Genomic DNA, 27144 nt, shown 5'->3' with positions numbered 1-27144 from the left:
CTACTTTAGTCTGTGTGCATTGAATTTATTTAATACACGAGTTTCACAATTTGAGTTGAATTACTGAAATAAATGAACTTTTCCACGACATTCTAATTTATTGAGATGCACCTGTAGGTAATTCAGACTTTTTTCCTCATAATTCTGAGTTCATATCTCACAATTCTGACTTTATTCTTGACATATATCTCAGAATTTGCATTTTTAGAAAACAAAGTCAGAAATGCAAGATATTAATGCAGAATTGAAATATAAACTCACAATTGCAAGAAAAAAAGTAAGAACTGTGAGAAAAAAAGTTTAAATTACCTTTTTATTTTATGGTGGTAACAAAAAACAAACCTGAATTGCGAGATATAAACTCAGAATTATTAGATATAAACATGGAACTGTGAGATATCAAACAAGAATTGGGAAATATAAACTTGTAATTCTGAGAAAAAATTCTGCAGAATGCAAAAATGCAAAAAAAAAGAGTAAAAAGACTTTTTCTACACCATTTCGAACATTGAAAAATGACTGGAATGTTTGAAAATTATTTCTTTTTTTTTTACAATCCTAAAATATGACACTTCATCAAATTGCACTTTTGCAACCTACGCCGTCTAGACTAAAACACAACTTTCTGCTCCTTGGTAAAAAAGCGAGTGGAAATGCAATATAATAGATTTACAATCCTAAAATATGACACTTCATCAAATTGCACTTTTGCAACCTACGCCGTCTAGACTAAAACACAACTTTCTGCTCCTTGAAGTGGTAAAAAAGCGAGTGGAAATGCAATATAATAGCTAAGCCTCAATTTGTCTGTGCCAAAATACCCACTGCTATTGTTTCCACAAAGGACTGTCAGGAGGACAACGACTAAGTGGATCAATGATGTATTTTAGGGGGTTTGTTTGTGCTAAGCCTCAAGAGGTCCCTCATCTAGTGGTGATTAAATTACATTAAAGAATCAAACCCTCTTAATTACCGCTATTATCATCAACAGTAAATTAGGCAGTCTGAAAATGACTGTGCTAATTAGCCTGTATGTGACTCCATGTTTATTCAGCTTTCAGCAGCTCGTTTGCCTGCAGTGGAATGATAGGGTTTGTGAGCACGCAGACATCTGTAGAGCAATTACGATCTGCCACTCAAACACAAGCAATCCATCTTCTTCTGAACAATTCTCCATCACCACTAACCGAGACACTTGAGTTGAGGTATGATTCACGCCATATGTAATAACATCATCATAACACATGGTAATATTGCGACATCAAATGGCAAAACATTAAGATTACATTCATGTCATGAATTCTGCCACGAATATGTCCAGAATATTTCCAAAACTACAAAAGTAGAAATTATGTTTTGTATAAAGATGAATAAAGACTATTTTAGGACCAATTTAGGAAATGCATTTTTTATTATTTTTTTGCATTGTGACAATTAAGCATCACATTGTCATTATGCAAAAAAACAAACAAACAAAAAAAAACCACTGCATTCTCATTACTGTAATGCAGAAAAATAAAATGATGCAGTACAGTATTATGGAATTGAATATTATTGTATTGCACCGCCTTTAATTTAAAATGATTTTAAAATGTTAAAATTAATTAGATTAAAAATAATAAATAAATAAATAAAAACCTAAAAAGTTAAATAAATAAATAATATATGGTGGCATAACAATATACATTAAAAATTATATTAAAAAAAAATATGTATTTATTTTTCTTTATAAAAATGTGTATAAATATTTATTTTAAATAATACATTTTATATTGCAGAATGAAAATGAAATCTATATATGTATAAAAAGTAATATAGAGTATATATAAATAACGAAAAACTGAAAAATATATTAATATTTATATTACATATGCATACAGACACATTTCAGTAATGGAAATTTATCATGAAAATAATGCCATAATGCAATATATATATATATATATATATATACAGTGCTGCTTGAAAGTTTGTGAACTGCAGCTAAATGTTTCTTGTAACTGCTGATCAGTCCTGCACAATGACTTGTAGGAGTTTTAGCCCATTCTTCAGTACAGAACCACTTCAACTCTGTGTTATTGGTGGGTTTCCTCCAATTTCCTTTAGAATTTGCTGGTATAATTCAGAATTCATTGTTCCATCAACGATGGCAAGCCGTCCTGGTCCAGATGCAGCAAAACGGGCCCAAACCATGATACAACCACCACCACATTTCACAAATTTGATAAGGTTCTTATGCTGGAATGCAGTGTTTTCTTTCTCCAAACATAACGCTGCTCATTTAAACCAAAATATTATATTTTGGTCTCATCCGTCTTCTAACCCTTTCTCCAATAACACTTTGGCTTGTCTGCATGACCTGTAGCAAGCTGCAGACGAGCAGCAATGTTCTTTCTGGAGAGCAGTGGCTTTCTTCTTGAAACTCTGCCATGCACACTATGGTTGTTCAGTGTTCTCCTGAAGGTGGACTCATGAACATTAGCCAATGTGAGAAAGGCCTTTAGTTGCTTAGAACTTACCATGGGGTCTTTAGTAACCTCGTCCAGCTTTGGAGTGATCTTAGTTGGTCGACCACTTCTGGGGAGGGTAAAAGTGGTCTTTAATTTCCTCCATTTGTACACAATCTGTCTGACTGTGGATTCGTGGAATCCAAACTAAAGATGGCTTTGTAACCTTTTCCAGCCTGATGATCAACAGCAACTCTTTTTCTGCGGTCCTCAGAGATCTCCTTAGTTCGTGCCATAATTCACTTCCACAATCCTGATCAAACTATTGAAAGATCCATGCTCGTTGAATAAAACGATAGTCATTGCATTGATTGAAAACACGTCTAAACAGATGGACTCTAATTTCACCTTAAAAAAAATACTAATCCTAGAGATTCACATATTTTTGCCACTCACAGATATGCAATATTGGATCATTTTCTTGAATAAATAAATGACAAAGAAAATATTTTTTGTCTTATTTGTTTGATCGGGCTGTCTCTGTCTACCTTCAGGACATGTGCGAAAATCTGATTATGTTTTGAGTCATATTTATGCAAAAATATAGAAAATACTAAATGGTTCACAAACAGCACTGTAAAAAGCAGCACTGTGTATATATATATATATATATATATATATATATATGTTACTTTTTATATGTAGACTTTATTTTATTTATGTAATATAACATTTTATTTCTTATGTAGTTTTGACAATCTAAAGAAGAAAAAAAAAGATGCTCTGCCATATTAGTGAACTTCTCAACCATGAGCACATCTACATATGACTGCACATGTTTACATATCAGCAGCTGTTCAGAAACTTGGAATGTCAATTAACAACAACTTTGCAAAAAGGAAGTTGTTGAAGGATGGTGCAATGCCAATTATATTGGACCAAACAGCAAATCCATAACCTGTAAGATATTAATTTCACACGCAAAAACGCTGGCCAATCATATACGAGGTCATTTACATACAGAATTCTTCAGAGAAGGGAAAACATTAATTTAATCTTGCAAGTAGACTTACTTTTTGGGCGGTACCTGCCCGACGTTGACTTTTACGCAGATGACCTTGCGCGTTTGCACACCCACGGTGCAGGTGGATTTTTCTGCGCTGGAGGAGGAATTTATGGATGTAGTGGTATCCTCCACACATTGTCCCCACTGGCCCGTCTGCCAGTGATACACGATGCAAGGATGCTCATTACAGTTCCGAACCTCCTGCAGGGTGCTGGTGTTCGGACAGCTGGAACCTCCTGCAAGAGTGTGAAGACATGCATTAGGTCTGACACGTGTCTACACTAGACGCGGCCGGCATCATGTCATGCCACCACAGCTTGAGGTTCTGCACACTGGAAGTGTTAAAGGTGCACGTCAACTCAGGAGACTTCAGCTACAGTAAAATCAAAGTAAAGTCCACAAAAAAAAAAAAATTATAATAACCAGAAATTCACTATGCATCGGTAACATTTTTAATGTTGTGTAAGAAGTCATCAAGGTTGCATTTACTTGATAAAAAAAATAATAATAAACTGTAAAATTGTTAAATATGATTACTATTTAAAATAACTATTTTCTATTTGAATATATTTAAAAATGTAATTTATTTCTGTGGTCCAAAGCTGAATTTTCAGCATCATTACTCCAGTCTTCAGTGTCACATGATCCTTCAGAAATCATTCTAATATGAACAGAAAATTCAAAAGAACTTATATTAGAATGTTTAAAGGCATTTATTTGAAATCTTTTGAAACATAAATAGTGTACTGTCAATTTGATCAATTTAATACATCCTTGTTGAATAAAAGTATTTATTTCTGTACATAGATTGCCGCTAATGTTTTCTAAAGTCTCTTCTGCTGACCAAGGCTGCATTTATTTGATTAAAAATACAGAAAAAAACTGTAATATTATTACAATTCAAAATAACTGTTTTCTAATTTAATATACTTTAAAATCTAATTTATCCCAACGAGGTCAAGACTGAATTTTCAGCATCATTACTCAAGGCCTCAGTGTCACATGATCCTTCAGAAATCATTCTGATATGATGATTTATTATCAACGTTGGAAACTGTTATGCTGCTTAATATTATTTTGGGACCTGCAATATGTTTTTCAGGATTATTTGATGAATAAAATGTTAAAAAGAACAACTGAAAACTTAAAAATGTACTGAAATTAAAAATGATTTTGCATAAGCCTTTAAATGCATACGGAAACGTCTTTTCTTCCTTGTTTTTTTTCTTGCGAGGAAAGGTCAAGTGTTAATTTTCTCAAATCTCAACATAATGCCGTCATCTCCAGTCGCTTAAACTTGTTCTAATATTGATTAAGATGAAACACTTCACATAATTGCCGCCTCCTAATTCCTCACAAGTGGCAGGTAGTCAATGCAGCCGGCGGAGAGTGGCGCGGTGTGTCGAAATAATTGCTGACATTTACAGGTTTGCAGATGACAGAGCAGCCCAGTGGGCCTGTGAATCAAAGCGCTCTCATTCTCAGAGGAAAGCAAGAGCTTTATGAGAAGAAGTGAGCGAATACGTCTGCCTGCTTTAACTTTATAACACGCACAGTATTATAGTTATTGGATCTGACTGTCAGATCCATTAAACAGCTGATTAGTGTGTTTATGTTGGGCATTGAGTTATAATAATAATAGTGGTTTATGTTGGGCATTGAGGGTAATAATAGGGCTTTTCACACTTTGTTTAACTTTAAACCCTAGGTAACCAAGGCTCTTCCTTATAATTTTGTGCCCTGATTTGTGATGTCAAAATGTATAAGGGTGATTCTTCAGTTCAAGGCACTTTTGACACTTTAAAAAAAATCAGACTTCTTCAAACGATGTTTCATCAGTTAAAACATTTATCACATGTCCTGAAAAAAGATTTGATCATGGCTTTGATGAGCCTTCAAGTATAATGTGGTATGCAGGGTTATTATCATCATGAACTAAAACTAAAATGAAAACTAAAACCTTTTTTTTTTTAATTCTGATAAAACTGAAATAAAAATTAATAAGTACTATACAGACATTTTAAAACAAACCTAATAAAAATGACAAAACACTACGAATTGCTAATAAATAAAATGCAAACAGAAAATATAAAAATAAATTCTAAATAGTTACAGAAGATAAAAGAAAAAGCTACAGTAGATAAGCTTTGAACTTTCTAACACATAGCCATCAATAAACCTTGAATTCATAAAAACATGTTTCAGAACTAAAATTCTATAAGCAATTTTGTAATGACATCTAAAAAAGCTGCTGAAAGATTTTGTGATTTTCATGGTACAAAAAAATCTTAAAATTATGTACACTGATGGCAGAGATGAGCTCCACTGTCACTTCTCATTTTCATCATAACCAAACATAATCAACTTTGGGAAAACATGTTTTTTTTTCCTATGACGATAAAGGCAAATTAAAAAAAAAATTAAAAAAAAAAGACAAATTAATTTGAAAGTACATATTTTTTCTTATAAAAGCGTTCAGAAAAAGTATAAAAAATAAAGATGAAGAGATGAAAAAACAGATGATAGAGATTTTCTGATAAATGTAACCTTTCAAAAGCAGGAAAAATTAATTTGAGTCAATAAAACTAAACAACTTTAAAGCTACCATAATAATCTATATTTTGAAAAATACAATGCATGATGTTTATAAAAAGGATTTTTCTGTAAAAGAAGAAAATAATACTTTTAGGGAACGGAGGAATTACATTAAATGAAGAATCATCCATATACAGTATGGAAACAAGGCAGTTTAGCAACAGACAACCAATCATAAACCGCCTCAGAGCTTAGCTCATACAATATTCATGCACTTTGCATAGCTGCAGTAAGTAAAACTGTTCAGCGTCTGAAGTAAACTCCTAAATCAATATTATTAAAGTCATAAATATGCAAATAAGAAAGCAAGTCAGGGTTTACAAATGTACAGTGTGAAACCCCGTCCACTACTATCATTAATTACTAACCCAGGGTAAAGTAAAACACTGAGAAAAAAAAGAATGAACAAACTGGAGTGTGAAAAGCCCAAATGTACGGTGGCCGAGAGTACAAATGAGTATTTGCGGTCTTCCCACAAGAACATGTTTGTGTCTCTATGAAGCTTAACTGTGCAGTGTTACGAATGCCTCCACAGAATCTTCACACTGAGCTTTTCAGATGTTCTGCAATCAAAGAAAGCACATTCACTGCTTCATTTCTGTGAGTGTTTCTAATGAACTGATTTCCTGAAATGACAACTCATGATCAGGCTTTAAGCCAGAAACATACAAAACGCAAAGTATGCAAATGTATATGGGAATGCTGGCACATCATATGCATTATTGTACTACTTTTATGGTAACAGCAAAGAAAATTCAGAACATAAATAAATCACTATTTAGGTTTTGTTGAATAATGGTCTAAAAAAAGTGACAAATAAAATACTCGAAAATTTGATGCCTTAATTTGAGTGTGTATAGGTGTGACATGGTATTAATTAACAGCATATTAATAGTGCTGACTGTCTTTTGACTGTATAATGTATATCTAAAATGTCTTTAACCTGAAACCTGTCTAAAGGTCAAATTAAATGTAAGTTTACGTGCCAAAAAAAAATAAAAATAACAAAACAAAACAAAATAAAATAAAATAAAACAAAACAAAACAAAACAAAATTAAATTAAATTAATTAAATAAACAAATAAAATTAAATAAAATAAAATTAAATAAAATAAACTTAAATAAAATTAAATTTTTGTCCACCTCACAAAATAAAATAAAATAAAACAAAACAAAACAAAACAAAACAAAACAAAACAAAACAAAACAAAACAAAACAAAATTAAATTAATTAAATAAACAAATAAAATTAAATACAATTAAATAAAATAAACTTAAATAAAATTAAATTTTTGTCCACCTCACATCACTGCTTTAAAATTCCTGGGCCATTAAACTGGATATATTATTATTCAAGTAGCTAGATAAAAACATGTCAACTTCAACAAACTTAAGATCAATCTATTGCTCCACCATGACATTTTTTGACCTGAAAGACAAATCTGACCACAGGAGAAAAGAGTTTACACTAATGTGCGCAATAGTGACTCATGCTGCAACACTGAGAAAGCAATGCTATGAACTGCATTCTGAATGCTCTCAACAATATGCTTATACTGTAAGTTTGCATAGCAAGACCTGTTTGCATTAAAGTATGATGAACATAAGTTTCATAAGAGACCCAGAGGACTATAATTTTTCTCTTGTTTACAGTATGAGTTTCAGCATTCTGCTGACTTGTTCACAAATGGACTCTCAAGGACATGCATTATGTATAAAGTCCCGCTGCATGAACGGCTGCATTCGGCATCTTACGTCAGACGTCAAGCAGATGTCTTGCACAGAAAGCATGGTGCATAGACTCATCGTCACATAAATCTATCCGCCTCCCAAAGGGAATCGCTCAACTCATCGCTCAAAAAGCCAGTAACTTTAGTGGAAAATGGTGCTTAAAGCAATTGCATACAAGCGAAATATCTCACTTTCTTCATTTATATTCTTCATGGATGCAACATTAAACTTGTGGAAACAAGACTAAGAATAAAAGACTCCATTTACACTTTCTAACCCTATACATAATCAAACACAAGATATTTATTGCATCTAAATCTACAAACTGCACGCAAGAGATGAAAAGAAAACAACTGTACCATAGAGCTCAGGAAACTTTGGAACCCTCGTAAGACCTTGAGAAAAAGCAAAAGTTATGAGCGTCTTCGCATTTAACTTCAGAGATGCAGTGGTTAGAGAGTGAATATTTCAGGATCTACTCGACTAGTACTAAGTAAATGTTTTAACATTTACACATTTTTGAGTAATGATAAAAGAATCAAGAGTAAGAAAAGACAGGACTTAGCGGCTACTTCAAACCATTCAAACAAATCTAAGAGGACTTCAACAGGAAAACTACTCTACAGGCCATAAATACATGAGATGTTTTGACGTGTCACCCTCCATAACTGTAATCCACGCCACTACCATTGACGTCACTGTGGAGAAAGCAAAGCAACAATTCAATATAGACTTCTCTGAAGAGAATATGATACATAAACGACAAATGAGAGGAAAATTTACTGCCATTATCAATTCATATTTGATCCACAAATTTCTAAGGGCTCAAAATTATCAACATGATCAAAACTTTGCTGAAAAACCTGTTGCATACAATCTACTACATGCCTTCCTTTATTTAATTTATAGATTATACTTTTGTAACAAGTAAAAGGACTTTTATTGTTATTGTAAAAACGTTCACCTTTAGCTTGTGGTTTCCGTATCTTTTGGCTGTGAAATCTTTACTGATTTTTATTAAGTAAATGTAAGAATAACTTTTATATTGCTAGTAATATTTCAAGATGAACTTACTGGACTGAAGCATCTTAGGTTTACTTGATTAACGATATACTGTATATATATATATATATATGTATATATATTTTTTTTTTTACAAAAATCATTTTAAAATGTGAGTATCAAATATAATACATCAGGTTTGTGAGGAATGTTTATTTGTTCATCATGGTATTGCATTGCAGTATATGTTTTGAAACTACAGAGATTTGATCTAAGCATTTAAATATCATCTTACTAAGACATATTTTTAGGAGATATAGAGTGACAAATAATATTTATATGGATCCTTACACTGTTATATAAATCTCATTGATTTAAATTACAAGATATCAGAATTTCATCTTACTTTTTGGCCATATAAATATCAGCAACTGCACCAAATTGCATATTTTGCTCTGAATATTTTTTTTTCTTATACTCTATGAGCCATAAAAGTCTGATGCATCAAATATGATACTCATAAACACATATGCAAACTTTTAAAATATATATTTTTTAGTTCAATAAACTGTTCAATTAATTTTTTTTTTTAGATTTTTCTGACAATTATTTCATATGTCATGCTTTACATGGTAAAAACATGAAATCAAATGCATAATTTTTCCAAACCTGAAACACATGAGGATGAGTAAAGGAAGACACGTTTTTATTCAGACCCTTATTTTTTAACCCATCCCTTCCATTCTGGCATGTAAGACACACTTTACACAATCATTTTAATTCTTGATGGATAATAATCACATTTGTTGAATTTTATTCTGAATTACATCTGATTACAGAAGTAAAAGCGTCTATGAACTGTGTTTCACTTTGTCTTGAACGCTCAGTAGCCCACTCATGTAAACTGACACTTAAGCCTTGCTGGAACAGATGAAGTGGATTTAAGAGTCTGGGAACACTGACTGTCAGTGATGTCACAGCACTGGAGTCATCCATCAGAACCTCAGACAGTTTTAGGTTGAGAAATTCCACCCTTGTGGAACCAGAGTCTTTCCTTGACAGTTTCCTGTCAGATTTTTCAGGCTAATCTTATGCACTATATAGACCATAGAAAATTGCAAGGTTTTTGCATGTCAGCTTGTTACAGTGGCCCCAAAAACTAATTATATGAAATGCTGGAAGGTCATTGTATTAGATACAAAAAATATCACAGCAAATGGCATCCACAGATAAATGGTGTTAGAGCTTTACACAGAACTAATATACAGTATATATACACTGCCATTCAAAAGTTTGGGATCAGTACCATTTTTACGTTTGGTTTTGTTTTGTTTTTTTTGAGAACTCTCTTATGCTCATCAAGGCTGCATTTATATGATCGAAAATACAGAAAAAAACAGTAATATTGTGAAATATTATTACAAGGCATTCTGGCATAGGATCCTCAGGTAAATTCGACTGAAACGAAGACACTGAGTCGTGCAGCATCGTAGCACAGCTAGCAACGCAGTACTCGTTCCCGTATCTCAGGGAACCGAGGTTACATTTGTAACCAAGTACGTTCCCCTTCGATACTATACTCGTACTGCGTCTGCTAAGACACTTTGGGACCACAGTACAATCACGCCGTGCTAAATTGTGAAATATTATTACAATTTAAAATAATGGTTTTCTATTTTTTTTTTCTATTTTAAAATATAATTTATTCCTATGACGCAAAGCAGAATTTTCAGCCTCATTACTCCTGCCTCCAGTGTCACATGATCCTTCAGAAATCATACTAATATGCTGATTTATTATCAATGTTGGAAATATTTGTGCTGCTTAATAGTTTTGGAACCTGTGATGCCGTTTTTCAGGATTCTTGGATTTTTTTTAATTCAAAATTTCTATTTTGAATAAATGCTGTTCTTTTTAACTTTTTTATTCATCAAAGAATCATGAAAAACGTTTCACAGGTTCAGCACTGTTCAACTGATTCCAACACTGATAATAATAAATCAGCATATTAGAATGATTTCTGAAAGATCATGTCTCTGTCATGTCTGTTTACGCAGCGCGTGCCATTTCAAGCGGAAAGGATCCTGGCCTGCAAGGCCGGGACTTCCAGGTTATAAAACCTTGTGAATGTGGACGGCGAGGCCCAGCCGGTCGCCTCACAAATATCCGTAATGGACACGCCACTGGACCATGCCCAAGACGAGGCGATGCCTCTAGTCCAGGGGTAGGCAAGTTCGGTCCTAGAGAGCCGCAGTCCTGCAGAGTTCAGCTCCAACCCTAATCAAACACACCTGAACAAGCTAATCAATGTCTTCAGGATTACTAAGGCTATAGGTAGGTGAGTTTTTTTTTTCAGGGTTGGAGCTGACCTCTGCAGGACTGCGGCTCTCTAGGACCGAACTTGCCTACCCCTGCTCTAGTCGAATGGGCCCGTACTCCAATGGGGCATTGAAGGCCCAAAGAAGAGTACGCTAGATGGAGTCTACTACCCATCTCGAGAATCTTTGCTTCGTGACTGGAAGCCCTTTGGTGCGGTTACCGAAGCTGACAAAGAGTTGTTCCGACCATCTATAAGGGGCGGAACGCTCAATGTAAATTCTCAGAGCTCTGACGGGGCAGAGCAGAGATAACTCTCTGTCCTCTTCAGAGGGAGAAAGCGCGGAGAGCGTAATGGCCTGTGCTCTGAACGGAGTGGAGAGCACCTTAGGTACGTAACCGTGCCTTGGTTTCAGGACGAATTTAGAGTCGTTAGGCCCAAATTCCAGGCAGGCAGGGCTAATGGAGAGTGCCTGCAGGTTCCCTATTCGCTTTAGCAATGCCAGTGCCAGAAGCAGAGCAGTCTTCAGCGATAGTGACCGAATGTTGGCAGACTGTAGCGGCTCGAAAGCAGGGCCCTTCAGGGCCCTCAGTACAGTGGGTAGATCCCATGAAGGGACGGTTAGGGGACAAGGCGGATTCAGCCTCCTAGCGCCCCTTAAGAAGCGGATAACCGTGCTGTTTCTGCCCACCGATTGGCCCGCAATAGGGACATGAGAGGCCACTATAGCCGCTACATAAACTTTGAGCGTGGATGGGGAGCGTCCCTTATACAGCAGCTCTTGCAGAAATGACAACACCTCTGTCAAATCGGAAGTATGAGGGTCTTTGCCACGGTTTAGACACCAAGCTGAGAAAAAAGACCACTTAAGGGTGTAGAGGCATCTCATAGACGGGGCTCTAGCCTCCGAAATTGTGTTCAAGACTTGCTCTGGGAGGCTCGAAGGCTCCCGTCGAGCGGCCAGACGTGCAGGGCCCACAGATCGGGCCGAGGATGCCATATTGTCCCATTCACTTGAGAGAGGAGATCCCGTCTCAACGGAATGGGCCAAGGGGCGGCTACCAACAGCTGAGTCAGCTCTGATAGCCACAGCTGGTTCATCTAGAGGGAGGCCACCAGGAGAACCTTGTATTTTTGTTCCCTTACTCGCCTGATTACCTGTGGGATCAGGGCGATCGGGGGAAAAGCATAAAGAAGGAAGTTGGGCCAATCGTGGGCCAACGCGTCCATGGTCTTTGAGACCATCCCCATGGTCACGCCCTGTTCCATCCAGCGGGAGCTCTTCCAGGGGTCCAGGGCTGTTACACAGGCCTGACTCACCCTGTTCTGTAGGCGTCCGTGACATGGGATGGAACCCGTGGTTTCAACCAGCGCTGAAGGGGGCGCATACGAAGCAGACCCAACTGTAGGGCTGGCGATGCCGCCACCAAGAGGCCCAGCATCCTCTGAAACGTGTTGAGAGGGCGAGCGGTACCAATCTCGAAGGAGGTCGCCAGCCTCCATATGGCCAGAGCCCGTTCCGGCGCGACTTCAGCTCTCATTTGGGCTGAGTCGAAAATTGTTCCCAGGAACGATATTCGCTGGCTGGGGAAAAATGCGCTCTTGGCAAAATTGACCCTGAGTCCCAGGCACTCCAGATGGCTAAGGAGAAGGGTCCTGTGTGATATTAGCTCTGCCTCTGACTGGGCCAGAACGAGCCAGTCGTCGAGGTAGTTGAGAATGCGGATTCCCATCTGTCTCAGAGGGGAGAGAGCCACGTCCACGCACTTCGTAAAAGTGAGGGGGCCAGGGACAGCCCGAAGGGAAGAACCGTGTATTGATAAGCCACTCCCTCGAACACGAATCTCAAGAATCGCCTGCAACGGGGGGCTATCTGGATGTGAAAGTATGCATCCTTCAGGTCCAGACAGTCTCCTGCTCAAGAATGGCCTGTGACGAGGGGCTATCTGGATGTGAAAGTATGCATCCTTCAGGTCCAGAGAAAAGAACCAGTCTCCTGAGCGAATTTGCGCAAGGATCTGTTTCAGTGTAGTCATCCTGAATGACCTTTTCATGAGGGCGTGATTCAGGCGTCTGAGATCGAGGATGGGCCGGAGGCCACCATCTTTTTTGGGGATGAGGAACGTGAGCGTCCTTGCTTTGCACTAAGGTGGGGACCATGCCGCTGAAGCGCGGGGGTCTTCGAGCGAATTGGAGTGAATATCCTCGTTTTATTATCCCCATAACCCATCTCGACACTCCGGGGATGGCCTGCCAGGCCTCGGCCCGTGTAGCGAGGGGTTGAATTAACTCGTAGTGAAATCTGGCCCCATCCTCTTCCTGTCTCGCAGATCAGGAGGACGCCTGAGGCGCCGGGTTCAACGCAATCTTGGGTTGGGGTCCCTGGCAGTTAGGAAGAGGGTAGCGTCTGGCCGAGCGAGAGTGTCCCCGTGTCTGGTGCGCCTTAGCGGGCTGAACGGCGGGGGTGGCAGGTGCTGGCTTTTCTGGCTGCTGAGTCGGCGCAGACTTAGGGCGACCAGAGGCAGCAGCTTAGGCAGGAAATGTCGCATAGCTTGGGACAATTTCTGTGCCTCCGTGAAGCGCTCATCGAATCCTTTGACCGCCGGTCCGAAGAGACCTTTGGGAGAGACTGGAGCATCGAGATCTCTTGATCTCTGTTAACGTCAGCCATAAATGGCGCTCGAGTACCACAAGGCTGGCCATCAATCTCATGGTCTTGGTGGCACGCAGAGCCAGGTCGGTTGCGCTCCTCAGCTCCCTGAGGGTCGCAGGGTCCAGGCCAGACTCGTCTGAGGAAGCGAGGATCTTAGCTTGAAAGACCTGGAGGACCGCCATTTAATGAAACGCCGAAGCCGCCTGTCCAGCTGAAGTGTAGGCGCGTCCAGCGAGAGCTGAAGTGGTCCTACACGGCCTGGACGGTTGCAAGGGTTTTTGCTCTCCAGCCGATAGCCGTGGGCGGGCAGAGGTGCGCAGCCACAGACTCATCCAGGGAAGGCAGCTTATTGTACCCCTTCTCTTCAGTGCCGTCGATGGAAGTGAGGGCGGATGAAGTAGAAGTACGAAGGCGGGCGGAGTAGGGAGCACGCCACGATCTGGTGAGCTCATCATGGACCTCCGGGAAGAACAGAGAGGAAGACTGACGAGGGGCTTGGCGGCGCCCCGGCAGGAACCACTCATCCAGATGGCTGCCGCTCGCAGCTGGTCGCTGGAGTCCTCTGCCCCGCTGTTTATTCCTCACAGGTCCCTGGGAGGAAGAAAACGGGAGGGTGCGAGGGGCGGAGCCGCTCTCTGAAAAGAAAGCGATCCGCGAGCGGAGAGAACAATCAGTTCCCGTGAGCGCAGCTTCCGCATGGGATTTCCCCAAGCAGGAAACGCACTCCGTGTGGTCGTCATCGGCGTGCAGGGGAGACCTGCACGAACCGCAGTAACGGCGCAGCATTTGCAACAGCGCCAAGCTCTTTTAGTAAGCTCTTTTTAGAATCGCCAGATGGCGGCAGGGGAAAAGGACCGGAACTGCTGCGTCGCTGAAGCGGCGGAGAAGCAGGTAAGCCGTGCTGAGAGGTCCCGATTCCAGCTGGGAAGGCGTGTCAACGGCGAGCAGGCTTCGGATCAGCGTAGAGACGTAGTAGTAGTCGTTGCTGAAGGAGAAGAAATCTGAGAATCCTTCTTCTTCTTCTTGCTGAGAGGTCCCGATTCCAGCTGGGAAGGCGTGTCAACGGCGAGCAGGCTTCGGATCAGCGTAGAGACGTAGTAGTAGTCGTTGCTGAAGGAGAAGAAATCTGAGAATCCTGTGGCGAACGCCCGCTTATATAGCCAGATGCACCGCCCATTCTGGCAGGCTTTGGCGCCATAGGCTCATGCATCTCCGCTGCCGAGCCATTGGTTTGTTTTTTATACACTGCACGAACCAATTGGCTGTACAGTTTCACTGCGTGTTTGAAAAAAGGCTTCAGTTCAGGAGAAAAAAGGCTTTTCCCCAAAGCGTCTTAGCAGACGCAGTACGAGTGTAGTATCGAAAGTGAACCACTATTTTAAATTGTAATAATATTTTACAATATTACATTTTCTTTCTGTATTTTTGTTTATTGTTCAAATAAATGCAGCCTTGATGAGCATAAGATACTTCTTTAAAAAACATAAAAAATCTTATATATATTTGACAACACTTTAGATTAGGGAACACATATTCACTATTAACTAAGCGTTTTTGCTCAATTAACACCTAATTACTGCTTATTGATAGTAAGTAAGGTTTGTAGTAGTTATGTTTGAGTTATGCTTAGGTATTGGTAGGGTTAAGGGATCTAGAATATGGTCATGCAGAATAAGCACTATTAACTAAGCGTTTTTGCTCAATTAACACCTAATTACTGCTTATTGATAGTAAGTAAGGTTTGTAGTAGTTATGTTTGAGTTATGCTTAGGTATTGGTAGGGTTAAGGGATCTAGAAATGCAGAATGCAGAATAAGGCATTAATATGTGCTTTATAAGTACTAATATACAACCAATAAGCAACTAGTTAATAGTGAATAGTGTTCCCTAATCTAAAGTATTACCCATATATAATTATAATTTATTTTTACCTAAAATGTGTATCTATTTTTACTGTTTAGTATTGTGTGAGTTTAGCGATGTGTTTAGCTTTCCGAGTTTAATCTTTTGTACCTTCTCCTGCATTGTATGCCAGTATGGCTCGTGTTCTCATCTGCTTGCCCTCGGCGGTTTTGCTGGAGCAGGTCTGGGAGCAGGTGGACCATTCGGTCCAGAGACTGAGAGCGCAGTCTTTAGGGCAGGGAACCACACAGGGCACAGATGAAGGGTAGACCTCATCCACACACATCTCCTTCTCCACCTCTGTACCTGAAGCACAAAACATTTGTGGGTTTAAAACATGTTTCAAATTCATTAAGCACCATTCACATGATTATTTTTACTGTACATGCTGTAAAACTGATACATTGATGCATCTGAAGAATGAGCTGATGAAAATATTTATAACCATGAAGGTATTTAAGCTAAATTGTTAAACAGTACTTAAAAATAAATACAGTTTCCCAGGGGATCTTGACCAACATCCACATACAAATTCATAATTTATGTAATAGTATCATCTGGTGTAAGTGTATTTGATCTCACATGTAGGTTACACACTGTACAGCAGACGGAAGAAGCTAACGTAACATGTCAAGCACATGTCTGGGTTATAATTCATGTCAAATTTCAAAAGAAGCAAGAAGGCAAGACAATCAAGCCTATTTTTAAAACTTTTTAGATTTTTTGCATGCATTAATTGCATAACAATTATGTAAATTTTTCTCCCATAATTATTGCAATAATACTGTAAATGCAATAAAATCTCTTTAATGCAAAAAAAAGAATCACAATTCTTATTTATTCATACACCAATGTAGAATTTATTGTATTGCCTTTGATTTTTGATTATTAAACATATAAAATATTACAATTTTAAATATTAAATTAAACAGATTAAAAATATAAAATATTAAAACATAACAAGATTAAAGTGAACATTAAGTAAATATAAAATATACTAAATATTAATATATTAAAAAAGTATTACTTTAAGAATAGAATATTGTCCAAAAAAAAAAAAAAAAAGAAAAAAAAGCTCAGGAGAATCACCATTGAGAAATAAGGGAGGTACCAAAAAACATCCAGATGCATTATGGTAATGAAAATGATGGCGTAAAATGTTCTTAACTGTCATGACAATAAACGTCACAATTCAAATTATGTTAATGGCCCAACAATTAGGCAACATTTTCTTTATGCAAAATATGATTCACCCAGACAAGCTTTTAATGCATTTTAAACCACTCTGTTGTCCTATTTTGTAACAGTGCCATCCTAAAAACTGGAGAAAGCAATCATACAGATGGTTCTGAAGGACGGGCAAAAACAAAACATGTGCAATTGTTGTCAGCGTGTCTGTGTTTGGCAGCGTTCATTACAACGCACAGCCTCTCTCAAGGGTTGTTATCAAATCTTTTACTTTGAGCCAAATCTGATGAGTATCAGCTTGGTTTTGGCTTTAGCTCAGTGACACGCTGCGGAGAAAAAACAAAAAAAAAGCTCTCTGCTTGAGCACTGAGCCACAAACACCCAATAAATATTTCCATCAAAAGCAGGGACACTCCAAGTTTTCCTTGTAGCAGACAGCGATACAATATTTACATCGATCTGTGTCAGAACCGTGGCCATTTGTGAAGTAATATTGTACGTGTCACTCGCCGAGACAGTCAGAGTGAAGCAGATGCCAAGTCTGGCTGTAAAAAAACAACTAGCAGATAAATTTTAATCAGTGCGTGATGGAATCAATCTGCCACAGCGTGCGGCTACAGAGAGGCATTCGATTGCTCACGCGACAGATGCTAGAGAACATTATTGCATGTTATTATTATTTCATAGACGTCATATCACATGGCCACACAGCAGATTCTAAATGACAGGGGTCACGTGACATTAAGGGATTTCTTGAAAACAACAGATGTTTCCTAGTAGAAGCTGTGATGGTTTATCTTTTCAGACTCTCCATAAATATACTGAGCCCACATATGGCAAAATTGTGAGAAATTACATCTGCAATTTCTGGAAGCATCCACTGTTACGTCCATTATGGTCCTCAGATATTTTTAGACAAGTCTGACAGAAAAACAAGCTCTTTTTACCAGCATGCCTTGAAACCAAGGGTTTACAAGCTACCAGGTTACTACAATGAGCACTTTAGAGGATTAGCCAAATTTTCCAACAATGAATATTGAATACTGAATATTTTGAGTTATGTCTATTGCTTTGGTATCAGCTATTGCAGATAAACCTGCTCATAAAAACAGTTCAGTTATATCAGTTATACGGTTCTTGGCCAGAGAAAACTGAGAAATGATTATTTTGAGATCTCATGCATTTTTAGATATGAAAACTGACCATCAAGCATTACTTTTTCCCAAATTTATGACAGTTTTCCCAGATCAATTGCACAAAAATAATGCAAGAAGCTGTCAACTTTGAGAACATGGAGTATTTATCAGGACTAACAAGGTGTTTTAGACTTGAGAAACAGGGGTGACAAGTTGTCAGACGTGTCAGAAGACCGTGACCCTGTCAGAACGCCGTGACCCTGTGTCTGTCAAAACATTGCTCTGTTTGTTTTAGCATCCTGACACAGCAGTCAATGGTTGTGAGCTCATCTGTTTACTCGGCCAATGGCAGACAGTGTGAAACCTGTTTGAAAACAATCATTATTTCATGTGGAGTCTCTGCTGTGGTGCAGAAATGACATATGTCACCTTTAACTACATGCTGTCAGTAAGTAATAAGACAATAATTTAAGTTTCACCTAACTTACAAAGTAGCATTTTTAAAATTACTTTCAACAATATAACATAGCACTGATTTCTCTATTTTTGATTTGGGCATTCAATTTGGGCATTCAATGAATCATTCAATTCATTCCAGTGAGGAAGTGAGTCATCTGACCAATTCAGACTGCTACATTCGATTCAAACGATCCATTAAAAAAAGAACCACACCAATCAAATCTGACAGCACATTGTGAATTTCATGACATAAGATAATAAAATGCCAAACCAAATACAAGACCTTTTCTCAGAACGAGATTGACCTATTAAAGACATTTTTTGCAATTATTACACCAAGCTGATTTTAAGTGTCAGTTTGCCAATATAGACTACCATTTAAAAGTTTGTGGTCAGTGAGATTTTTATTTTTTTTAATTTATTTTTGTTTTGAAATAATTAATGCTTGTATTCAGCAGGGACACATTCAACTGATCAAAAGTGACAGTAAAGATATTTATAATGTTACAAAAGACTTTTATTTCAAATAAATGCTGTTCTTTTGAACTTTCTATTCATCAAAGAATCTGAAAAAAGTTTATTGCAGTTTCCACAAAAATATTAAACAGCACTACTGTGATAATAATGAAAAATGAGCTTCAAATCAGCATATTAGATTGATTTGTGAAAGATTTCTGAAGACTGAAGTAATGATGAGCTTTGATCACAGGAATAAATTACATATTACAATATGTTTAAAGAGAAAACAGTTACACTGTAAAAAATTAGTGTAATTTTAACTGTAAAATATTGTAAAAACGCTATGGGAAAAAAAAGTTAATATGTTAACAGGAAGTTCCCGTACTATATACAGGGAAAAACTGTAAAAGATCTAAACAGACATTTAATGTAATTTTACAGTAAAATGCTGTTAATTGTACAATTTTTAGAAGTAAAAAATAACAAATCAACATATTATTTACAGTAAAAAACTGTAAACTAATATTACCAGAATTCCCAGCGTGACACTCCACATTTGAAAGTATTTTGTATAAATAATCATGTTTCTTAATAGTTTTGTGATGTTTGTTATCAGTTATGTACATGTGGGTTTTATGTTACATCTTCTGTTGTTTAATGAATGTTTATTGCATTATTTAAGTGTTGTGTATGTTACCATGATGGTGTTTAGTGTTTGCATGAATGACTCTGTGTCTTCTATATATTAGTATATACTTCAGCTTGTGGAAAAGCTACTTGTGATGAACTGATTCTTCATATTGCCTTTTACCACCTGCATTATTATGGTGATTGTCAATTTATGTTCAAGATACAAAACAGATTTTAGTAGCAGTGTACATTGTTGAATTTACTAGTTTACACTCAAATTGTCTTGTTTGTAAATTACAGTTTTATACTGTAAAATCTACAGTTTGTTCTGTAAAAGTTTTTACAGTTTTTCTGTTTTTCATGCAACCACAGCTGCCAATATTATTTTGTAAAAACTACAGATTTTTTACAGTGTAATATTATTGCAATTTTAAGTGCCTGTTTTCTATTTGAACATATTGTAATATGTAATTTATTCCTGTGATCAATAAATCAAATAAATGCAGCCTTGCTGTCGTTGAAGAGGACAATTTACCAGCTAGTGCAAGTCAAATATACAAGTGTCTCTCCAGGCACGGCTGAGATTGTCTTTATTGAGGAGCTGAGCTGTAGGAGGACACGATCACCATTAGCAGCATGTTTACACTCCTCTGCTCTCTGCAGCATTAACCCTGTAAAGAGCTCCAGCTGAGAAATGTTCAGGACACATCAGCTGAGAGACGAGATACGGCTGCCTTCCACCAGGATAGTGTTTGAATTCCCAGAGGCTAATTACTGGATTCAAAATCAATCCTGCTTTTTAAAGACATCCACCACAGAAGCCTTCATAACACAAGTGAGAATCTACTGGCCTGCTTTTGCGGTATAATCATCTGGCAAGCTTCACGCAAGAGATTATTTTTGCATTTTTGGAAAAAGACCACATGCTCCAGTTGCAGTTTTCTTAAGCCCTATTCGGATTGGACTAGTTTTTCCTTAGGAGGTTTGACAGTTTCATAGATATACGTGATTGTAATCCAGATTGAATTAAACATGATTCATAATGCATGCATTAACAACATCAATACAGAGATCCCAAACCCTTCTGAATCAACACATGATGATGTACACCCTTAAAAGGAACTTATCGTTAACCAATTGGTTTTTACTGCAGCAATTTTACAGTCTTTAGCTGTTAAAATTAGGATCTTTTTTACAGTGTAAACCTGACCTGAGCAGTATTTAATACCTTCGCTGTTGATGCAGCGGACCTGTGGAGTCTGCGTTCCCTCTCCACAGTCCATGTCTTCTTCAGGGATACACTCCTCTAGCTTGACTAGCTGCCAGCTAAAACAGCTGGGATCATCACACGGGATGGCCTCCACCAGATGAGGACAGTTCCCCTCGCCACCCGTGGGGTAATTAGTGATTGTACGTCGTCTGAACTTGAAACCTGCAAATAAGCGTGACAGAAAAGGTTTATTAGTTAGGTCCATACATAGAGTGAACACTTACTGTAAGTCAGACTTAAAATGTCACTGGAGTAGGACAAAATATTAAACTAAGTAGCATCTAATGTCATTTTCAATGACATTTTCAATGACATTACACCCAATTACTTTTAACCAACTTGTCCTAGGGCGATTTGTGGTGGAAGTGTGTGACCTTTCGTTGAATCTATTTTTTAGGGTGGATCTTACAAAACTCTCAAGAACATGTCCAATTCACATTTCAGTCCAAAAGCAAAGCAAAGTTAAAAAAATAAAAATTCTAAATCATTAAATAAATAATTTAATAATAATAATAATAATAATAATAATAAATTATATTTTTAGGACCTTTTGTGCATTGATATATTTTATTAAAAAAAATTTTTTAGCAAAAAAAAAGTACTCAGTACTGTTCTCAGTACTCAGTACTGTTCAAAAGAGTAATCCACAAAAATAAGAATATATTAATATTTAAAAGTATTTCAAATTATAATTTAGTTGTTCTGTTACCTTTAAATAAAATAATTTAATTAAAGGCAAATCATGTAATACAGCATTTTCCACTATGATGCATGTATAACATTACGGGAGCAAATGTGTTTAACTATTATTAAAATAATGTTGCAATGTAAAAATATCTTAATGGCATTAAAAATTGACCAATTAGTCAAATTTATATATAGAGGCAAAGTTCAGTATATTTAAACTTCTATTATTGATCTATTTTGCTTTTTGTTTTTCAAAATATAATATAATCAGTGTACAGTAGAGAAATATTAAGACATGTTTGAAACGTGATTTCTGCTGATATGCCGTAATGCAGCATCTTGGACAAATTATTTATGATAATGGTTAAATCAAAAGGAAATATTCTATTCTGTGCCTCAGTATAATATTGTGTCTCAGTATTTGACACTTCCTTTTCAGTGAATATATTATTGGTTTCAGTCATGTTTACCTTTCTTCACGACGCGTTCATCGCAATTCTCACAGGTGCAGGGCCCCCAGGCGCCCCACGGGGACACTTCACACTCCACAGGGCACGGGATTTGACACAGCTGCGTGGTACTCAGAGTCGTTCCCTTGCAGAGCAGAACGTCGACGGGTTTCAATGCTATAATGCAAACACATGCATTAAAACACTGCAATAAGACTCCCACATGAGCACCACACATGACGGACAATTAGGTTTATGTAACTGCAGGAAACAACAAATGGCAACATTAAACACGTTCCGAAGAATCCTGATTCCCTGTTGCATCACGGCAAAGGAAAAACAGGAGAAAACCGGAATCTCCACAGATTTCTGCATAATTTGAATGCACGTGTTTGTTTTTTACATATTTGAACTAATCTGATAACGTTCCCAGTTATCAATAATCAAAAATATGAGATATAAAATAATGACAATAATAAAAGAAAAATTTATGACAAAAATGAAATAAATTAAAATAATAAACAAAATAATTAAAAAAAAAATGTTTTTAAATAAGGCAATATCATTGTATTTTTCATTCAGTTTTGAGATTTTGGGAACTTTGGTTTTTTATAACACGTTTCAGAAGAACTAGTGGAAAGAAAACATCCAAAATATATTTTCGTCTGCCCATTTTAATTACAATACATACAGTGGGTACGGAAAGTATTCAGACCCCCTTTCTGAATACTTAGGACCATGTGATATTTCAGTTTTTCTTTTTTAATAAATCTGCAAAAATGTCAACGATTCTGTGTTTTTCTGTCAATGTGGGGTGCTGTGTGTACATTAATGAGGAAAAAAAATTAACTTAAATGATTTTAGCAGCAATATGCAATATAACAAAGAGTGAAAAATTTAAGGGGGTCTGAATACTTTCCGTACCCACTGTATATTTAAAGTTTGTTTTCTCAAAATGTGATTTTTTTTTCTTCTGCTAGAAATCTCCACTTGGGTAACACTTAATCCTAAAAACATGGAGAAAATGTATTTTAATTCTGGCTGTTGACAGTATTTTCTGATATATCGAGTTTAAAAAAAACCCACTTGTAATACAAAAAATGTTTGCAGTTCTTAAATGTAATGAAATGGGGAAGTATTGTAATATATTAGTTACATTTTTTACCCTATTCACCTGAAATAAAATAAAATAAAAATGTGATATCTATTACTTACTTTAAAATAAAGATTGAACACATACACACACACACGCACATTACATAGACTTCTATTGTTTTTATATACAGATAGTTACACACTTTTTAACCTAAACCTACCCCTCACAGAAAACTTTCTGCATTTTTACAATTTCAAAAAAACTTTGTTTACTTTATTTTTATACCAATTTTACAAATGAGGATGTCCCCAAATGGAGGTTTTTGGCGATTTTGTCAGGTTTTGCTCACTTTTGGGTACAAATTTGTCCACACACACACACACACACACACACACACACACACACACACACACACACACACACACACACACACACACACACACACACACACACACACACACACACACACACACACACACACACACACACACACACACACACACACACACACACACACACACACACACACACACACACACACACACAAAATCAATCTAAAATAGTCCTCTCAGAGGAATAGTCCTCAAATGAGTGTAGAAAATGCAAGCCAAGTCTGTAGATCCTGTCTGGACCCAGTATGTGTGGAAAAGAACGGTAAAACACAAATTCAAAAACGGTGCATTAATGTTTTAACACAGGATTTTCCTGTCGGCTTGATGGGTGACAGGTGACATGACTGCTGCGTTTGCATCAAAGCGAGGTAAACTCTTCTCGTAGAGCTCTCCATGCTCATATGTGGTGCGTTCTGCTCACTAGAGATTTCCAAAACAAAATGCTCTCCACACACACAAATTGTCAACTAAAAAATCACAAGAAGATTGACTGCGCCACAGACCTTCAACAAAAAGAATTGATTGAACTCTGGAAATGGGCATGGGGAATGACAGTTCACCTCGTTCAGCTCTTCTGGTGCTGCATGTTCCCAAAATTAATGAAGAGACAGATTTCAGTGTAATGCACCATCATCTAAGTTAACATAACACAGCACAGGTTGTCCTTGTTTACATGCCAGATGGTCTAGACCTTCTGCGCAAACTTTCTGTCTAATCAAAGTTTGCGGTCTGTGCCTGCTTTGACAAACCCAGGCGGACAGGCTTAGCTTCAAGCATGAGAATGATCTGTGATCTGGGTAGCTGTTTGAAAATAGATGAAAAACCTAACGTGGCCCTGCTATTTATTAATATACACTACCTGACAAAACTTTGGGGTTTGAAAGACTTTTTTTTTTCTGCTGTTATGTTATGCTCACCAAAGCTGCATTATTAAAAAAAACAGTAATATTGTTCAATTTTAAATAACTGTTTAACTATTTGAATATATTTTAAAATGTAGTTTATTCCTGTGATTGCAAAGCTGAATTGTTAAGCAGAATTTTAAAAGAAATCAGAAATCATTATAGCATGCTGCTTTGGTGCTCAATAAAAAATTATTATTGTCAATGTTAAAAACTTGCTGCTTAATATTTTTTGTTAACAGAACGTTTTAAAGAAAAGCATTTTTTGAAATGGAATTTTTTTGTAACTTCATAAATGTCTTTTGCTGTCACGTTTGATCAATTTACTGCTACCTTGCTGAATAAAAGTATTAATTTCTTTAAAAATAAATAAATAAATAAATACTGACCTCAAACTTTTGAACAGTGTAGTGCTTATCAACATATACACGATTAGCAAAAGAACTGCAGGCTAGGCTTTGCTCTGTGTTATAGAGCCCATGAAATCATAGGCAAAAGGGGCTAGTTTAAAAGGCCCAAATAAAACAAATACAAACCATTTTTTAATTTCTTTTGAAGAAGAGTGTACAGTAAGGAGCTGTCAGAATGACTGTCATTGTCAATCATTCTCTGTCAGTTGTCTGGTGCCCAAAGGATAGTGTTGACTAAGCACAGAGTGTTGCATCAGTATGTACCCTTGTAATGAGCTCTCCATGGACGCAAACACTTACAAAAATACAGAGAGTAAACAGACTAAGCAAACAAAATATGTAAACATGCTTTAAGCAAAGAGACCTGATCAAACAAAGACCATTATGTCACATACAAAAAGGAAAGAGGATAAAATAAAATAGGATAAAGAGGATAAAATACGTTTAATTAAAAATATAGAATTAAAATTAATATAACAATTAAATATATTACTAAATATAATTAAAATTATTAAATTTACTTAAATAAAATACACAATAAATATAAAAATGTAAATAAATAATACATTTAAAAATAAATAATAAATTTAAAATAAAATAAAATAATTATAATAAAATAAAATAATTATAATAAAATAAAAGTGCTGGTTTTACTTTCAAAGCAATACTGGTGTGTTTACATTCAGTTGAAAAATACCCAAAATATTCCTTTTTAGGGGGTTAAAAATCTTACCTGAGATCTCATAGCTGATAGACAGGAGGGGAGGGACACTAGGTATCTGGCTGTTTGGAGACTGACCTTCTACAAAACACACAAACTACTGCTAATAAACATCACTCAAGGGACAAATACAAATACTATCACTATGAGCTCTATACTGTGACTACTTCCAAAATATTACAGCTTTAAGGCATAAGCGTTAGCTTTAAGTATCATGAGCTGTGACGTCAAAAGCAGCAGGCAAGGTAAAATATATCTATTTGACCTTTTAAGAGTCCTTCAGAAAATACAATAAAATAACATCCATTTAATCACAATGCACAGGTACGTTTGATATAAAATCATTTTCTGTCATTCTGATGGACTGGGTTGTAAATTTTCCAGCATGCTCTACTCTTACCTGTCAGTAAAATATGAAAAACTCTTGTGTCTCTATTTAAATCTTTACTCACACCTCTCAGTCTACTTTCATATTTTATTTTCTCAAGTTTTCTTCACCAAATGCAATAGAACAGACAACTTATTTTTATATCTGTCAAAACAACAGAAAGCATTTTGAATTATCTGTCAATGTTTTTTACAATTTGGTAAGTGACAGAAAAATGTTCAGTTAATGCAACCTCTGGTTATGTCATTGACAGGCAGGGCCAAACTGCTCATGATAACCAGCCAAACCCATTGCTTTGTAATGCCATAAATGAATCGCATCCATCACATTTGGTTCCCCTATAAAGCATTTATTTTTTCCATAGTAGACTCCAAATATAGCTCTGTCCAATCAAATGTCATGGCAGTTTATTCAGCGTTCATCGCCTATTCAGCGAAAGTCATCGCCTTGACTTTCATTCAGACAGTAATGTGATAATGTGAGGTATAAGCTGGTTAGCTTTTACTTGTGCCCAGATCTCAGCCAGTCAAAAGCCGCAGGATTCCTCCTACACTCTCAAAATCAAGCGTCTTCAATGGATTTTTGCAGCACTTCAGCAAAGAACTCTCTTCTCATCAAGAATCATTTTGATTTTCTGCATCATATGGAACTCAAGGATACTCCTATGGCATTATATTAAATAAAAAATTATCTTACAGCATCACATGGACTTTGAAATGATTCTCTCATGGAATCAAATGGAACTTGTGAAGATTCACTTATGGTATCATATGGAACTTACAAAGATTCTATCAAATCAATTTGAACTTATAAAGATTCTCCTACGGACTCAAATGAAAATGAAAAGAAAAAAAAAATGCTTAAGGCATCATATGAAAGAGTCTCTTAGGAAATCAAATGGAACTCATAAAGATTTACTTATGGAGTCATATGAAATTTACAGTATAAAGATATATAGATTATAGAATCATGTGGAACTTACAAAGAATCTCTATGGAATCTAATGGAAATTATAAATTATCGCTTATGACTTGGTATAAGAAATATAAAAATTATTTTATATACAGTAATAAAATGGAACTCAAATTGAATGCATAATGATTTTATTATGGATTCAAATTGAACTTATAAAGATTCACTTATGGCATCATACACTCTAAAAAAATGCTGGGTTAAATATAACCCAGCGCTGGGTTAAAAAGGGACAAACCCAGCTATTGGGTTGTTTTGACCCAGCGGTTGGG

At 36.6% G+C, this 27144-nt stretch overlaps 1 protein-coding gene across 1 annotated transcript in view; it reads right to left on the bottom strand.

Annotated features, from left to right (window-relative positions):
- The window catches only part of LOC107671443 (thrombospondin type-1 domain-containing protein 7A-like), a 141403-nt gene that overhangs the window by 48565 nt on the left and 65694 nt on the right, over nt 1-27144 (bottom strand). Inside the window, exons 5-8 of the mRNA XM_016464365.1 lie at nt 22013-22168; nt 20814-21017; nt 15825-16019; nt 3521-3749 (exon numbers count right to left, since the gene is read on the bottom strand). Coding sequence (XP_016319851.1) covers nt 3521-3749; nt 15825-16019; nt 20814-21017; nt 22013-22168 — 784 coding nt within the window. The remainder of the gene's footprint in view (nt 1-3520; nt 3750-15824; nt 16020-20813; nt 21018-22012; nt 22169-27144) is intronic.

This window comes from Sinocyclocheilus anshuiensis, unplaced genomic scaffold, assembly GCF_001515605.1.
Source record: "Sinocyclocheilus anshuiensis isolate Anshui unplaced genomic scaffold, SAMN03320099.WGS_v1.1 scaffold552, whole genome shotgun sequence".
Taxonomy (NCBI): domain Eukaryota; kingdom Metazoa; phylum Chordata; class Actinopteri; order Cypriniformes; family Cyprinidae; genus Sinocyclocheilus; species Sinocyclocheilus anshuiensis.
Note: the sequence above shows the minus strand (reverse complement) of the source record. Positions and strands in the feature narration are given on the sequence as shown.